The 16,834-nt window shown below is 46.4% G+C and overlaps 1 protein-coding gene and 1 long non-coding RNA gene across 6 annotated transcripts in view; one reads left to right on the top strand and one right to left on the bottom strand.

Moving 5' to 3' along the window:
- CFAP57 (cilia and flagella associated protein 57) overlaps nt 1-16,834 on the bottom strand; it is a 78,828-nt gene that overhangs the window by 8,922 nt on the left and 53,072 nt on the right. For 2 of the 5 annotated variants that reach the window (XM_042996843.1, XM_042996844.1), the window contains exons 22-23: nt 10,309-10,441; nt 295-518 (exon numbers count right to left, since the gene is read on the bottom strand). In XM_042996843.1, the coding sequence (XP_042852777.1) occupies nt 304-518; nt 10,309-10,441 (348 nt within the window). In that variant the 3' untranslated portion in view covers nt 295-303. Of the gene's footprint in view, nt 1-61; nt 519-10,308; nt 10,442-16,834 lie in introns of those variants that run through there. The other 3 variants (XM_042996842.1, XM_007077346.3, XM_042996845.1) reach the window with 2 other exon arrangements.
- Nucleotides 1,989-16,789, top strand: LOC122241286. Its single transcript, XR_006221333.1, has 3 exons — nt 1,989-2,029; nt 12,454-12,539; nt 16,313-16,789. It is a non-coding gene; the product is annotated as an uncharacterized LOC122241286 (long non-coding RNA).

The following is a 16,834-nucleotide window of genomic DNA, read 5'->3' as shown; positions in this document are numbered from 1 at the left end:
GGCAGCCCTGTGCCTGGACCGGGACAAGCAGCGATGGCTTGGGATGAGTTGAGCCCCCCGCCCCCTCACTTCCTCAGGGTCCTCTCTCTCTCTACTCGCTCCCTGGCTCCCTGACTAAGCAGAGAGTTGGACCTGGTTGTGGGCAAACATCTTTATTCTGACCACGTCCCAAGTTCCCCAGGGCAGGAGAAAGAGGCTGGTGTGGCCAGTGCTGCAGGGACTGCAGGGCCAGCCCAGAGCCGGCCGGGGGACAGAGGCACAGGGCTTCCTCTGATGCAACTGCAGATGGCTTACCAGAGGGGGTCACTTGGTCTGCACCTCAAAGTCCACTTCTGACTCAAGGAGGGAAGGAAGCCGGACGACAGAGAGCGGGTGGAAGCCTGGGACCTGCTCTTGCTCTTGGATCTGCTCTCGGAGGCGCTGGATTTCTAGGCGTTGCATTTCGATGATTCTCCCAGTTTCTTGTTGCTCATTCAGTCTCATGGTGGGAGCGATGCTGGGCATGGCCTCGCTGGGCACTGGAAGGGATAGAGCAGGACTAATGTGGGCCTGGGCTGCCACAAAGCTCTTTTGAAACCAGCGTATCCCTCTTTCTTCTCCTGTCTCCTCAAATAGTTATGAGCACTTAAGGGACAGACACGCAGTCCCAGATGCCAGGGGTAGAGATGGGCCATTTCACCGTGTAGCAGACCCGGAGGAGTGAAGAGACACATTTCAGAGTGAGACACAAATGCTGGGCAACACCTCAGCCCAGTCTGGCTCCTGAGCCCCTCCAGTGGCCCCCGCTCATTCCCCTGTTCCCCACTCCCCAAGCAGGGTGGTGCTGTCTTGCTGACCTAGGTTGGCTTCCAAGCCCCCAGCCCTCCTCCTCACATAAAACTCCTGTGCCAGGAGCCAGACTCTTGGCACCTCTTGGGCTGGCCACTCACTCCTGCTCCTTGAGGACTCCCCACCCCCATCCTCCTGTCTCAGGTGCTGCCATCATCTTATGTGATGCTGACGTCCGCAAGGGTCCGTGGCTCGTCCCGTTCCCTGGCCCCCACAGGCTGAATCTCAGCATTTGTGTCCTCCGGCCTCCACGCCACGTCAACACCCATTCTGTGCTTCCCCTCCCTCATCACGCCCAGGACCCCGCACTTTGATGTCTCTACTCTAGTAGCCCATCAACGATTACCACCCCTCTGACAGCCTTCTCCTTAAGATACCTGTTCTCTGACTGAATGTAGATGTCTTCTTCCTGGACCGCTCCATTTTTGACCTACCAAATGGGTTCCTTTTAGATCCACTCCCTTTTCTATCCAGTTAGACCCACTGTGAGTTTCTTCTGCCATTTTCTTGACAGCAGCCTCGATATTCGAGATGCCTTGTCCTTCTGCCCCATACGCCCTGCACAGCCCAAACCCGAGATTGCCCAACCATCCATTGTCTCCATTAACACCTGGCCTGTTGCGTGCTACTGAAAAAAGTAACATATGAGATTCAAATTCTCGGTTTCCAACCCCAGATGAACTTCCTGTCTACAGTCAGCAAACTCTCAGTGACCCCTCCCTCCCACCGCCCCAACCCACCTGCCACCCTGGGCTTTTGAACTTTGGTCTCTAATTCCTTGTCCTCACTCTTTAAAGAAAATTATGGTCAAATGTAACTTAAAATTTATCATCTTACCATTCTAATTAATTAATTAATTAAAATTTTAGTTAACATACAGTGCGATGCTAGTTTCAGGAGAATTCAGTGATTCATCGCTTACATATGACATGCAGTGCTCATCACAAGTGCCCTTTTCAATACCCAACAGCCACCTAGCCCCTCCCCCATCCGCCTCCCTCCATCAACACTCACTTAGTTCTCTATCGTTAAGAGTACCATCTTACCATTCTCAAGTATAGAGTTTAGCAGTGTTAAGTACAATTTACATTGTTGTGCAATCAATCTGCAGAACTCTTGCAAGAACACTTATGCCAGCATTCTGCTTTCCGTCTCTAAGACTTCGAATGCCCTGGGAACCTCAGATAAGCAGAATCACACGGTATTTGTCTTTTTTGGGTCTGGCTTATTTCACTTAGCACGATGTCCTCCAAGTCCATCTACGTTGCAGCAGGTGTCCGATCCTTCCACTTTAAGGCTGAGTAATATTTGTTTGCATGTATACCTCACATTTTGTTTATCCATTCATCCGGTGATGGGTGTTGGGTTGCTCCCGCCTTTTGGCCACTGTGAATAATGTTGCTATGGACATGGGTGTACAAATATCTCTTTGAGACCCTACCCTCAGTTATTTTGGGTACGTACTCAGAAGTGGAATTTCTGGATCCTATGGTATTCTACTTTCAATTTCTTGAGGAAGTGCCATACAGTGTGGCTGCACCATTTTATGTCCCCACCAACAGTGCACTACGGTTCCAGTTTCTCCAGATGCTTGCCGACACTTTTCTCTTTGTTTTGAGAGCAGTCATCCTAACGTTGTGAGGTGGTATCTCATTGTGGTTTTGATCTCATTTCTCTGACGATGAGTGAGGTTGAGCATCTTTTCATGTGCTTGTCGACCGTTTGTGTATCTTCTTTGGAGAAATGTCTATTCAAGTCTTTTGCCCAGTTTTTAATCTGGTTGTTTTGTTGTTGTGACTGTTGAGTTGTGGGAAGTTGTTACAAATTCTAGTCATTAACTCCTTATCACATATATGATTTGCAAATATTTTCTCCCATCCTACAGTTTGATGCATGTGAGTTTCCAATTTTTTATGTAGTCTATTTTTGTCTTTTGTTGTCTGTGCATTGGTGTCACATCCCAGAAATTATTGCCAAATCCATCCTCTCCTCCACTTTTTTTTTGAGTTATTTATTTTGAGAGAGACAGAGCATGAGTGGAGAGGAGGAGGAGGAGGAGGAGGAGGAGGAGGAGGAGGAGGAGGAGGAAGAGAGAGAGAGAGAGAGAGAGAGAGAATCCCAAGCAGGTTCCGTGTTGTTGGCACAGAGCCTGACGTGTGGTTTGAATTCATGAAACTGTGAGATCGTGACCTGAGCTGAAACTGAGAGTTGGACGCTTAACCAACTGAGCCACCCCGGTGCCCCTGTCCTCTCCACTCTTAACAGATGACATTGCCACCGACTTCACTGACGGTCTGTGTCTCCAAGTCCCTGACCGCCATCAAGCTTCTCTCAGCAGAAGAGGGGTCTCTTTCCTATCCACTGCCAACCTCTTCCCTGCACACCAGAAGTTAACACTAGAAAAGGACACCTGTTGGGAGCCAAGGAAGAGGGCATTTCAAGAAGAAAGCTGTCAGCAATGGCCAGTGGCCAGCCTCACCTTACTTCTATGTGGTCTGATGATGGGGCCGACATTCAGAGTGCTCCACGCATCCCACTCTTCCTAAGAGAAGTCTAGGCCCTTCTCTTTTTGCCTTTGCTCCTTGACTCTTCTTCTTTTGGCAATTCCCAGGCTCTTGATCTTTTACTATTTCTTCTTTTTCTAGCTCTTGACCTTCATCCTCTTGTTGCTACTGGTTGACCCTGATCACCATCCTGTCAGTCAAGCTGTGGACTAGCCCTGAGAGAGTAGCACCCCTGGGAAGGTATAGCACACCCAGGCCTTCAAGCCCCTCTGTCTGTGTCACTTGCCTCTGCCTAGTTTCTGTTTGCCTCTCCATGTGCCCCCTCTAACCTGGTTACCAGCATAGTCTTTGGACTAAGCTCTATGCCCTTCCCATTGGCCTTTAGACTCAGCTACTTACTCAGTTACCATCTTATTGCCCAGGGAGACCTGTGTTCATGAGGCCACGGTTCTGGAGACACATACCAGACAGAGCCCGGAAATATGCCAGCACTTTGCATTCTCCTTACTCTGCCCTGCCACTTGCCACACCATCCTCTCTTTGCCCCAGTGCTTCTCCAGGTGTTCTAAGGATCTTGATGCAGATGGCAGCTTTGAGGTCCTCTAGGCTGGGCAATCACTGGGTGAGGTCAATGGACCTCAGAGGTTGGACACTGGGATGTACTGCACATGTACAGGACAGCTCGGGGTTGACATAGCTGCTGGCTGGTGGCTGGCTGCCAGACGCAGTTGTCTCCAGAAACATGCCCGATCTGGGTGACACTGTCCCATGAATGTTCCCAGGGGTGCAGCTCTGCCTCTTGAGACCAGTTCACATGGAAAATGGTTCAGTGGGCTCAATGTGGGGCTTTGGCCCTTGTTTCTTCCCCTGTCTCCTTCCTTGGTCTGTGAGCATCTTGAGGGCATGGGCTGGGCTTTTCCTGTCTCTTCTCTTCACTGCCCCAATTCTCTCCCATCCCTTTGATAATGACCTGCCTGCTCATCAGATTTGGTTCAGTCTTACAGGGTCCTCCTTGGATGGTCCTTCCACGTGCTGTGGTGTGTAAACCCTCCTGTCCTCCTCCATGGCTGTGCCTCGTTAGTTCTCTCCTCATGGCCCCCGCCCCCACCTTGCTCCTCATATCCCCCCAAATCCCCTTGGTCTGTGCTCTGCTCTGACCCTGCCATCTACCAGAGCTGGACAGTCTCCTCTCTGCATCCTGCCCACAAGCTTCCTTTGGGAGATCAAGTTCTGATTTTAAATGATGGAAAAATAAGAACGTGATTACTAATACCTTTGCATTCATTTGTACTCATTTCTATGCATTTTATGTTTGTGTCACTTTTTCCTTTCCTTTTTTGTCTTTTCAAAATTTAGTTCCACTCCCCCCCCCCACCCCTTTACTGGTTTGGAAGATATACACACTCTCTCTTTCTTTTTCAATAGTTATCCTAAAAAGTTTAACAAGCACATTCAACTTCAAAGGGTCCAAAGTGACTCAGTATCTTTACCTTCTTGCAAAACGATGCAAGACTTAGAATGCTTTAGCTCCGGGCCCCCTTGTTAAATGCTCAGTATCTTAGTTCTATCTTGTATCATTGCTCATATTGTTTTATACAGTTGTTTAGATTGTACATATTTACCTTTTTTCACCCATCGTTTCTTCTTGCATTCAGACTTCCCTCTGGAGTAATTTTTTTCCTGATATACATTCTTTAAAAGTTCCTTTAATGAGGTTTCTTTGGTGACAAATTCTCTCAGTTTTTGTTGGAAAATTTTTTTTCCTTCTGTTTCACTGGTTATATAACTCTAGGGGGCAGTTATTACCTATTAGCACTTTGAAGACACTATTTCACAACGTCTACACGGTTTACATTGCTGTTGCTGGGAAGTCAGGCATCAATTGAATTGTTAGTCCTTTATATGCAATCTGTCTGTTCTCTCACTGCTTTTAATATCTCTGTCTTTGGTTTTCTATAGTTCAGATACAGATTTCTTTTTATTTATAGCGCTTCAGCTCCATTGGGCTTCCTGGACCTGATGATTGGCATCTCTCATCAATTCTGAAAAGCCTCCAGCTTTTATCATGTTGTTGCCTTTCCCCATTCTCTCTTTCTCACACTTCAGTTAGACGTTGAGTTGGGTTATCCCATCCCAACTATACCTTTTGTCCCTCTGGGCTGCAATGTGGGTCATTTTTTCATTCCTTTAGTTCACAAAGTCTCCTTTCAGATATATCTAACCTATTGTTCAGTCTGAACACGGACTCTAATTACAACCTGCAGTTTTTATTTCTAGGAGTATTTTTGGTTCTTTTTTCAAATCTACCTAGCCAATTTTGGGAGACTCTTTGTCTTATTTTCAAATTTCTTTTATTTCTTTAAACATGTTAAATATCCTTAAATATCTTTGTTGATTTTATTCTGTTTGATACTTTTTCACTCATGGTGATTTATTTCTTCATGTATTTAGTGATTTTTGATTGTGAGTTCATGTTCCTTAGAATGTTATCTATGGGAATTCTTTGGCAACTAGGTTTAAAATGTATTCTTGCATAGAAAATTTGCATTTGCTTCTGCTTGGGGTCTGGGGACACTACCAGTTAAACTAAACTTTCAGCCAAGGTTGCTTGGAGCAACCTTGTAAATTATGTGTAAATTCTGGACTTAAACCTGCCTGAGTTTGGGCTTTTGTTTAGGAGTTCTCAGGGTGAGATCTTTTCTCTTGTTTTTCCTTCCCTTCATCTAGAGCTAAGACTGACAGATACTAATCTCATATATCTCCCTCTGTGCGGTAGGTTTCCCCCTCTAGTTAGCCTATAGTTTCCCAATCATTCTATATTGATTTGAATCCATTTCTTCCTTTTTCCCTGCCTCCCTTCCTTCCTTTCCCTCTCAACATCCTCACCAACACTTGCAGTTTTATGCTGTTGTTGTTTGATAGTAAGCATCATAATGGACCTGAAGTAGCATCTCATTGTGGTTTCAATTTGCTTATTTCTAATGATTTGTAATGTTGAGCATTGTTTCATATGCTTATTAGACATTTATGTATTTTCTTTGGATAAATATCTATTCAAGTCTTTTGCTCGTTAAAAAAAGTTTTTTGTGGTTATTATTCAGTTGTAGGAGTTCTTTATTTATTCTAGGTATCAGTCCTTTATCAGATATATGACTTGCAAGTATTTTTCTCCCATTGTGTGGACTGCTTTTTCACTCTTGCTGATAGTGTTCTTTGATGCATGAAAGTTTTAAATTTTGATGTAGTCCAATGTATTTAGTTTTCCTTTTGTTGCCTGTGCTTCTGATGTCATATTTAAGAAGTCATTGCCAGATCCAATGTCATAAAGATTTTCTCCTACATTTCTTCTATGAATTTTATAGTTTTAGCTCTTACATTTAGGTCTTTGGTCCACTTTGAGTTAATTTTTGTATGTGATATAAAGTAAGGGTCCAACTTCCTTTTTTTTTTTTTTTTTTTTTTTTTTTTTTTTTTTGCATGTGGGTATCCTGTTTTCCCAGCACCATTTGCTGAAAAAATTGTCCTTTCCCCATTGAGTGGTCTTGGCACGCCTGATGAAAATAATTTGACCATATATGTGAGGGTTTATTTCTGGGCTCTCTACTCTATTCCATTGGTCTGTAAGTCTGTCTTTATGCCAGTACCACACTGTTTTGACTACTATAGTTTGCAGTAAGTTTTGAAATCAGGAGGTGTGAGACCTCCAATTTTGTTCTTCTTTTCCAAAATGGTTTTGGCTGTTTGGGATACCTTGAGATTCCGTATGAATTTTAGAATGGATTTTCTATTTCTGCAAAGAAATATCATTGAGACAGCGATTGTACTATCAGTAGATTGCTTTGGGTAGTATTGACAGCTTAGCAATACTGAATCTTCCAAACAGGAGGTGTTTTTCCATTTACTGGTGACTTAATTTTTTCAGCAATGTTTTGCAGTTTTCAGTGAACAGATCTTTTGCCTGCTTGGTTAAGTTTATTCCTGAGTATTTTATGCTTTTTGATGTTAATATAAATGCAACTGTTTTCTTAATTTCCTTCTTGGATTGCTCATTGTTAGTGTATAAAAACGCAACAGATTTTTGTGTACTGATTTTGTATCCTGCAACTGGCATTTTTTATCCTTTGCACGAAACCTCCCTCTATCCTCTTTAGAAGTTTGAAGGATTTTTTCTTCTGTTCTTTGGTCTTTAAGAACTTAATGATGATGGACCTGATCCATTTATTTTTTAGCCATTGTATTGGATACCAGGTAGATCTAACAGCTTCTTAAAGACTCCCTCCTTTTCAGTCATACCTTTACCCCCATTTCCTGAGGTATCTGCTTCTGCTAATTCCTGAGCCTTCGTGGGGTTCTGTGATGTACATTACGTTTCTTTTAGGTTCCCCATTTCTGGCTTAGGAGTCTATGAAGTCAGTTACCACTCATCTATCTGTTTTCCAGCTTTCAAAATTTTGTATCTCTTTCCTTTTGTGTTTTCTTTGATCTTATGGGTTACTTATGCCATGTTAGTAGGTTTCTAATGAGCCATCTTTATTTAGAAGTTCTAATTATGTGGTTTTAGTAATTGAAAAACATGCAGGTTTGTCTATTAGACCTGCTAGTTCGTTGTTATGTGAATGAAAACTTAATATAAATGCTGCTAAAGCTAAAAAAGTGATTTGGGGATGGCAATGTGTCCTGTTCACATAAAGAGTTCTTAAAAACTAACTGAATTGGTCAGTCTTAAACAACTTGAGCATGCATATCTTGAGCTGACTTGTCTTGGAGGCCCATGTTCAAAACTAGAAGTCAGACAGGTTCTTCATGATCAAAGCAGACAGTTGGTAACACTTGTCTTCAACTGTTACAAATGAAATCTTCCTTGAGTAAAACTGTATCACACAGATGATATGATGTTGGGTTTGTTTCAGAATAATCCAAGGTGATGTGAGAGGAAGTAGCAGTAACTGGGAACTATGGATCCCGATGAAGCCAGAGTGGCAGGAGCTGATACTTGTTGAAGTCAGGGAATGGATTCATGGGAATTCATTAGGCTTGTCTCTCATTTTTTTTGCATATGTCTGAAAATTTCCACAATAGTAATAAGACTTGGCTATATCAGACAGTATCCTGAGGAGGTCCCAGTTGATTGTTTGCTAGGATGCTTGGGCATATTTGAAATATTTTTTAAAGAGAAGCTTCACAGGGGCGCCTGGGTGGCTCAGTCAGTTGAGCGTCTGACTTCTGCTCAGGTCATGACCTCACGGTTCACGGGTTCAAGCCCCATGTCGGGCTCTGTGCTGACAGCTCGGAGCCTGGAGCCTGCTTTGCATTCCGTGTCTCCCTCTCTCTCTGCCCCTCCTCTGCTCACGCTCTGTCTCTGTCTCTCTCTCAAAAATAGATGAACATGAAAAAACATTTTTTTAATTAAAAAAAGAGAAGCTTTGCAGTTGTTCACAGGCACATTTATGCTTCACCTTTGACGGAAGATGGTTTCATCTCTAAGAAGTATCTTAGACTTTGTAACACACACTGTGCTGTCATGTCAGTTTTTTAGACCTGATATTGCCACTTCAGGTACTACTCAGAGAGTTTACTCTTGTCTCAACTATCTCCTTGGCTCTAACAAAAAGGGCAGATGAGACAACACAATTATATGTATAATTTTGTGATAGTTTAAGACTGCCAAGAAATTACAAAAATGGTACAGATGGTTCTTGTGTGTCCTTTAGTCACCTTCTCCCAACGATAACCTCTTAGATGGCCACAGTACATGAGGTGACTGACATTGGAGAGACTCAGTCCACAACCATAGGAGGTGTCCATCCCCTGAGCTTAGGTTTCTAAGCTCTATTCCTGAGTGTAAGCCACCAGAAAACAATATACTTGAACTGCATTGACTTAATTTTCCATAGAAATGCCTTATACTCTTGGTTTTTATCAACTGTCCAGATAAGAAACGCATACCTGAAGAATGATTTAAAAAAATTTTTTGTTTGTTATTTTTGAGAGAGAGAGAGAGAGACAGAGCATGAGTGGGGGAGGGTCAGAGAGAGAGGGAGACACAGAATCCGAAGCAGGCTCCAGGCTCTGAGCTGTCAGCACAGAATCTGATGCGGGCCTTGAACTCGTGAACTGGGAGATCGTGACCTGAGCTAACATCAGATGTCCCACTGACTGAGCCACCCAGGCGCCCTGTGAAGAATGATTTTTTTATTGTCTGAAGACCTACAGTTAAAGGCTATCCATTGTGTTATTCAACATCCGTTTAATAAGGATCCATGTGATAAGTTTCTTACAAAATGTAAGGTTTGTCTTCCCTAGGAAAAAAGCCAAAAACCTTCTTTTGCCATAAATGAGGACTATGTAAACTCTCATATTTCTTTGTTTCTCTTTTTGCCTCAGCTGTCAGAAATTCAGAGGAACTTTAGGATATGATTGCAGTAATTAACTCATTTAACATTTCTAATGTCATTCTTTCCTCTTTCCATTTAAGTAGTTTCTAATATTTCTTCTTGTCTTTATTTTAACTGTACAGGTCCACAATCCCTTATATGCAATTCTCAAGTGCCAAAAGCTCTAAAAATGTAGAACATTTTAAAATTTATGAAGTTCAGTGTGAATATTCATGTTTCACTACAGAAATACGAATGTGTTTGATTTCAGGGACCTGCCTCAGACTCCTCTAGGGATGTTATATAATATGCAGTAGATAGTAAGCTCTTTCTAAAATTGGAAAGATTCTGAATTCTAAAACCAGAACTAACCCCAAGGATTTTGGTTGTGCACATGTTTGAATGTGGCAAGGGCCTCAAAGATCTTTTGGACAGCAGGTGTGCGGCATAGAGAGGTTCCCAGTAGGCCATGGGGTAGATGTGACCTGATACAGGAGGACACTGGGGACAGGCAGCTGTGGAAGCCAAACGGAGATCTGCTTGTGGCTGCCATTGGTCCCTTGACCCCCAAGTTCATCTCCCTTGGCCACTGGTGATGTTACCTGTCTCTGGAACATCTTGTGGTCGGATTTTCTTGGTCAGTTTCAGAGCTGCTTCAAGGTCATAGACTTGGGAGCGGGTGAACTTCAGCTCCCTACGGAGCTCATTGATCTCCTTGATCAGGGAGACATTTTCCTGTAGCAAAGAAAGAAGAGAGAGTGAGTATGGATGGATGAGTGATGAACGGGCCCAGGGCCTGCATCTAGACCCTTTCCAGCATCAACGATGTTTTTCTAAGCACTTCATATGAATTTAAATGCATTGAAGTATCATAATAACCCTATGAAGAGATTCTATTATAATCACAATTTTATAGAAGAGGAAACTGAGGCATAGAGAGGTTATGTGATGTGCCCAAATTACATAGAGAGCAGGTGGCAGAGCCAGGATTCTGACTCGGACAGTCTGGCTCCAGAACTCTGAGCTCTTAAAATACTGTGCTATCCTTTATTCATCTTTCCCCATTCATTTGTTGAATCTACGTTTTTTTTTGTTTTTTTTTTTTGAGAGAGAGAGACACACACACAGTGTGAGTGAGGGAGGGGCAGAGAGAGGGAGACAGAGAATCCCAACAGGCTCTGCAGTGTCCGTGCGGAGCCTGATGTGGGGCGCGAACCCACGAAACTGTGAGATCATGACCTGAGCCAAAACCAAGAGCCAGCCGCTTAACTGACTCAGCCACCCAGGCACCCCTGTTGAACCTAAATTTATATGGTATTTGCTATGGCCCTGGGATGAACATAGAAATAAGAAATGGTTTTTGCCTTCAGCAGCATACTGTTTACTGAGGAGCACAGAAAAGCAAATGAATAATTAACATTTGCTATATCCATTGATAGTTCACTTCTCTTGTGTTTGACAAATATCCATCCATCCATCCATCCATCCATCCATCCATCCATCCAATATTTACTGAGTACTTACTGTGCTGCACTGTGCTGATCTGAGGTATACAGAAAGTTAAGACCTGGCCTCTGCTCTTGAGGAGCTTAGGGCTTAGCGGGGGATCTAGGCGTAATTGAGCATGGCAGCCACCTTGATGCAATGGAGGGGTGGGGCACAGAGCTCTGCCCGAATGACCAGGGAAGAGTCCTAAGAATTGACCCCTGGGCTGAGGCTTGAAGGAGCTACCAAGGAGAGGGTAGAGGGGGTTGCACACAACTGGAGCAGCAAGAGAAAGGCACAGAAGTAGGACACGGCTGGTGTGGGGGGACCTGTGGTGGTTCCGTATCCCGGACACAAAGCGAGAGGCAGGTGCAGAGGAGTGAGGATGTGGAACCTGCTGGGGGCCTGGGGTGAGGGCTCTGCACCTGGGACCAAGCAGTCTCTTCTCTCTTCCCTCCTCACACCTCAGATCTGCCTTCCTTTTCACACTCAGCCTGCGGGCATCGAGGGCGGCTCCATGGAGATGTCCTTGTCATCATGGGCCCAGAGAGGGACTGGCTACTTTGCTTTTAGAGTACTCTTTGCTCGGCTTGTCTTCAGCAGTGCCTCTCACGTGACAGTGCAAACGAATCACTTAAGGATCCTGTTAAATGTGGCTTCTGACTCGGTAGGCTTGGGGCTGATCCTGAGATTCTAAGTTTTGAGCCAGCTCCTAAGAGAGGCTGCGGCTGGCCTGAGGGCCAGGCAATCCATGGGTAGCAAGGCCACTGAGGGTTGGAATGCCAAAAAAGGCCAATGCAGGCCACATAAAACGGACCTGTGCCAGGAACAACCACCACTTCGGACACTGTCTCCATAGCGGGAAGCATGGAGTCAGCCCAGAAAACAGGGTGACCCCAAGCACTGTTGTCTGTGAGCCATGACAACCACTTTTCTGTTATGGGGATATGCCTGTGGAGCCCAAGTGGGAGCAGGGCCTGAACTGGGGAGACCCTAACATATTCTTTCCCTCCAGAGCCCCTTTATCTGAGCATGTCAGATATACCTTCAGATTTTCAGTATATCACTTAATTTCAGTATTCCTCATTAAAAAAAAAAATTCTCTCCCTCTTGGATGAGATGCCCAATTATTGCTGATCCCTCGTTTTCAGGCTGGGCTTTGTGCCTTTTTTTCTATAAAGTCAGCAGATTTCTCCATCTGATCTTTTACTATTTTAACCAACCCAGGCTTTAGTGATGAATCTCCCACACTTCCTTTCCAGATGCTCTCCAGCAAAACTCTCTGCCAGTTTCCTCCCCTGAAACCTCTCTGCGCTGACTTTCTGTCATGACGTGATCGATTAAATATGTATGTATTTGGTTCCAAGACCTTGGACCCTACCTTGCATGTAAGAGGCGCTCAATAAATATTTGTGGAACGGATAGCAAATGAATAACTAATGCAGCAATATCAAGCTGAATAAGATGAGATTCTTACTAACAAGGAAATTACAAACCAGGGGGTAAAGGTTGCGTAGGGGAGAAGAGACAGATGGGAGACACAGGAGGGCCCGCGGGGAACTCAGGCAAACTTGCTCTGGCTCGGGGGTCTGTCCACTCCCCTACTTCATGGGCATCACTTAGCTTTCCCTTCTCTTGCCTCATTCAGTAAAGTAACAGTAATCAGATTGAAGATTAGAGACTGAAGGTACCATTTGTCCAGTCCTCTCCGGCCAGGTCTTGAGGTACTTCTGCATCATATTCATCCATTTTATCACTAAGTCCTGTCGATTCTGTGTCTGAACTGGATCTCATGTTCACCTTTCTTGCTGTCCATTTGTAACCCAGCTCTCAGCATCTCTCCCCTCTATTACCATAAACGGCCCCAAGTGGAGCCCTTGCCCTAGTGTCTCCCCACCCCTCCATCCTTGACAGTCCTGCTTGGGACTTGGCTCCCAGTACTTTTTGGTGTGAATGCCTGTTTCTAGCCCACTGCCTCCGTGATGCCTGCCACCCTAATGGGCCTTTAGGATAAGACCCAGTTCCCACTAGAGTGTGATCGAGACCCATGAGTTAATGCAGCCCGGTTCCCCATTCTGTTCACTCATTTTTTTCACTCGTTCATTCATTCACTGACTCTGAAAGCCTACTATGCACTGGTCACTGTGCCGGGCAAAGAAGGTCCAGCTTGGATGCAATGCTTAGAGAGGCCATGAGAGTCTGAAGAGGGGCGCACACCCAGTGGGAGAAGGACTTCCTGGGGAGGTGGGGGAGAGAGAGAAGACTGTTTCAGGCCTGGAACCAAGAGGGAGCAAGCAGGATTTGAAGCAGTAAATGCTGGATGCTGCTGCTGCTGCTGGTAACAAGAGTAATCATAACTTCAAGAGGTGACCGGATCCCTGCACCACGGCAAATATTTTGCATGCAATAACTCATCTAATCCCCGGGACAACCTTATGAAGAAGGTGTTATTAGACTCATTTCCCTATGAGGAAACTGAGGCCGAGGCAGTGCTTCAGTGGTAGTAGAGGTGGGATTTGAATCCGGTCGTGTCTGCCTCCGAGTGCTTGCTCCTCTACAACTGTTGTCTCCCGGACTCTCCTTTCCACCTGTGATGGACGTCACCCCATTCCAACACCTCACGTCAGATGACGACCATGGGAGCCCCCGAAAAGTACAAGCTGGGCTCCCTAAAGTGGTTTCTGGGGTGGTCTGTGTTCTGGAGAATCCAGAGGTCACACTGAGGTCCACTGTATATGCCTTGGGTAGCTGTGTGAATTTAAAATGTGGACGCAACAGCGTTTGCTGAGTCTTCTGTTCCTGATCCCTCCTTGGTCAGGACCACCTACAAAAGCCCCTCCAACCCTCCAGCCCCCCACCCAGCTCCTCTGCTGTGGGAAAAATGTGACCTGGGGTCCATCACATGCCAGGTCTTGGGGTCTGTAAGAGTGACTGGCTAGGGAATGCTAAGTCCATTTCTATAGACAACCTTCTAAACAAAGGAGCTACACAGAGAGCCCTGGCAGGAACGGACCCTGACAGAGCCTTCGGCCCAGAAAGGAGAAGGAAGGGAATACCAATAGCACCCCCTACTGGCCTTACCTATGTTGGCAGGGCCTGGCTGTGTGGAAGAAGCAGGCAACAGATGTGCTCCGTGGCCTTGGAAGCCCTGCGTCAGTGGTGTCCTTCCGGAACCCACAGTTGGTGGGACGGACATCTGCCTAACTGCCCAGATGAGGCATCTCTCTGCTCCTCTTTCAGTCTTCCTCTCACATCCCACTTCTACTCTGAGTTGTTTTTTGATATCACAACTTACCCCTTCTGAGGTCTTCTCATCTCCGCTGAACGGACAGTCATCTCCAAATGGGGTGCCCCGCCTCCTGCCTTGCGCCAGCAGCCTGTCCACCCTGCCTACCCCGCTACCTGCTTCAACCTTGGGTGGCAACTGCTTCTAAGATAAACTTGCTGCTTCTTGGTGTGGCAAGGAAAGCCCTCTCCGGGGACCCTAAGCTACTCACTCTCCAGTGGGCTTTTTCTTCTTGCCCCGGTGCTCTGCAATAAAGGAGGGTCTGGACGCCCGGGTCCCCAGACACCCCACAGGCCTCACTCTTCCCTGTCTGTTCTCAGGTGTTCTCTCTGCCTGGAAGCCTCTTCCCCCCACTTGCTCCCTGCTGCTTCTACTTCCTGTTCAAGGCACAGCTCAAATGCCTCTTCCCCTAATTGAAGCCTGCCTCTATGAGGGGCACACGGCACTGGATATACCATACTAGCAGTGCTTATCTGTATCTGGTTTCAGTTTCCTACCACGAACTGTTGAGGGCAGGCGTACTACCCCATTCATCTTGGAATCTTCCATGGCCGGCACAGAGTGTGGCACGTAAGAAGCCCTCAATATTGTGTCCTGAATGAATGTGTGTCCTAGTTGTTTGTATTCAAAGCAACTCTTATTTTCTTATCGGCAAGCATGCTGGAGAACGAGTGGAGAGGCCCTGCACTCCTGTATGAACATATAAATGAGACAGTGACCTCATTTTCTGTGTTTTCTAATGAGTATCTGCCTTGGCCTTCCTTGACCTCTTTGGACTGAAGCCCCAGGGCCTTGGTATCTGTGGATACAGGTCCTTACCAACGCAGAGCAAGGCATCAGGTCCCCAGGCCACCTGCCTGGTCCAAGCTGTGATGGCCTTCCAGGCTCTCCCACTGATTTCTGCCTTGGTTCTTCAGTAGGTCTTTAGGTTGGAGGACAGGAAGGGAGATAGCATTTTGGAGCACCTATTCCATACCAGGCCAGTGCCTAATGCTTTACATTAGCTTTCTCATTCAATCCTTGCAGTAACTCACTGAGGCTGGCACTTTCTTCCCCAGTTTATAGACAGGAAAGGAGGTTCCTGGAGAAGTTAAGGAATTCCCCAAAGTCTCCCAGTAAGAGTGGTTGAGGCAGGATGAACCGGGTTTAGACAGTGTCCATTCTTGTTTCTCTTGCCCTGACACCTTGCCTGGTCCTGGCCTGGACACTCTCCTTCAACTTAAGATCAAAGAAGGAAACAATTTTTGTAAGTAAAAAGAGTAGCTTTGAAAGTCTGTCTCCCTCCCTTTCCTTCCTTCCTTCCTTCCTTCCTTCCTTCCTTCCTTCCTTCCTTCCTTCCTTCCTTCTTCTCCTTCTCCCTCTTTTCTCCTCTCCTTTGCTTTCTTTTCTTTCCACCCTCCTTCCCTTCCTTTCTTCCAAACTCTGACCCAGAGCCCACTATGATAAGCAAGGAGTCTCCTTGGTTAAGGGGTGGGGACCCAGAACCCTGCCTGCTGATCCTGTCTTGCTCCATGCAGTTATCCGGGGTATGTTTATGGATCCACAGGGCTCCACAGCACATGAGTTTACAATGCTGCTCCAGAAAACGCTCTTCTGGGGATTCCCCTGGCTGTTGGCTCCCTCCACCAGCCCTCAGGGAGCAGTAGGGCTGGGCAGGGGCCCTGCTGTGTCTCCTTGCCCCTTCTACCATCTCACCCTGCTTCACAGGAGCGGGCACGTGGCCTCTGGGGTACCTGGGAGCCAAAGACCTATGCCTGACCTGAGTGGCCTCGTGCCAGTGCTTGCACCCTCTGCCTGGCTGGCCTGTGGTCTTCACTTTCCTTTTCCTTCTCCAGGGACTGGCATTTGCTTTACCCAAATCCGCTTGGCGTGGAGAGAGGGACCCCACCCCTGGAGAACCCTTCAGGCCTGTGCTCTGCTGGCAGGGCGCAGACGAAGGCACAGCGACGCCACCGGCTGTCACCTGCTCCTGTAGTCGCCCTGGTCCCACTGCCCAGCATGCTGCACTCCGGGGCTCCAGTGGGCTCTCCATGCCTGGGGGGCCTTGACACCGCCAGCCAGGGCTCAGTGCATCAGCTGCTGGTGCCAAAAGGGTGCCACCAAATGGATGCGCTCCTCTCTCTGGGCTTCTGACCGCTCTCGCGGCCAGGAGCAGGGCAGTGGTCTGATGGTGTCAGGGGCTGGTTGTGGGATGGACGGCACAGACCCACCACGCCTGGGTCCCACCGGCCTGAATCACAGTGCACCTATGTGGGGACTGGCTGAGCTGGGAACTGGTTTGTTTCAATCTGCGGCCCATCCCCATCCCGGTATTTTAATTATGGCATTAAAGCAATATAAACATAAAAAGGTACGTG

Source organism: Panthera tigris, chromosome C1 (genome assembly GCF_018350195.1).
Source record: "Panthera tigris isolate Pti1 chromosome C1, P.tigris_Pti1_mat1.1, whole genome shotgun sequence".
Taxonomy (NCBI): domain Eukaryota; kingdom Metazoa; phylum Chordata; class Mammalia; order Carnivora; family Felidae; genus Panthera; species Panthera tigris.
Note: the sequence above shows the minus strand (reverse complement) of the source record. Positions and strands in the feature narration are given on the sequence as shown.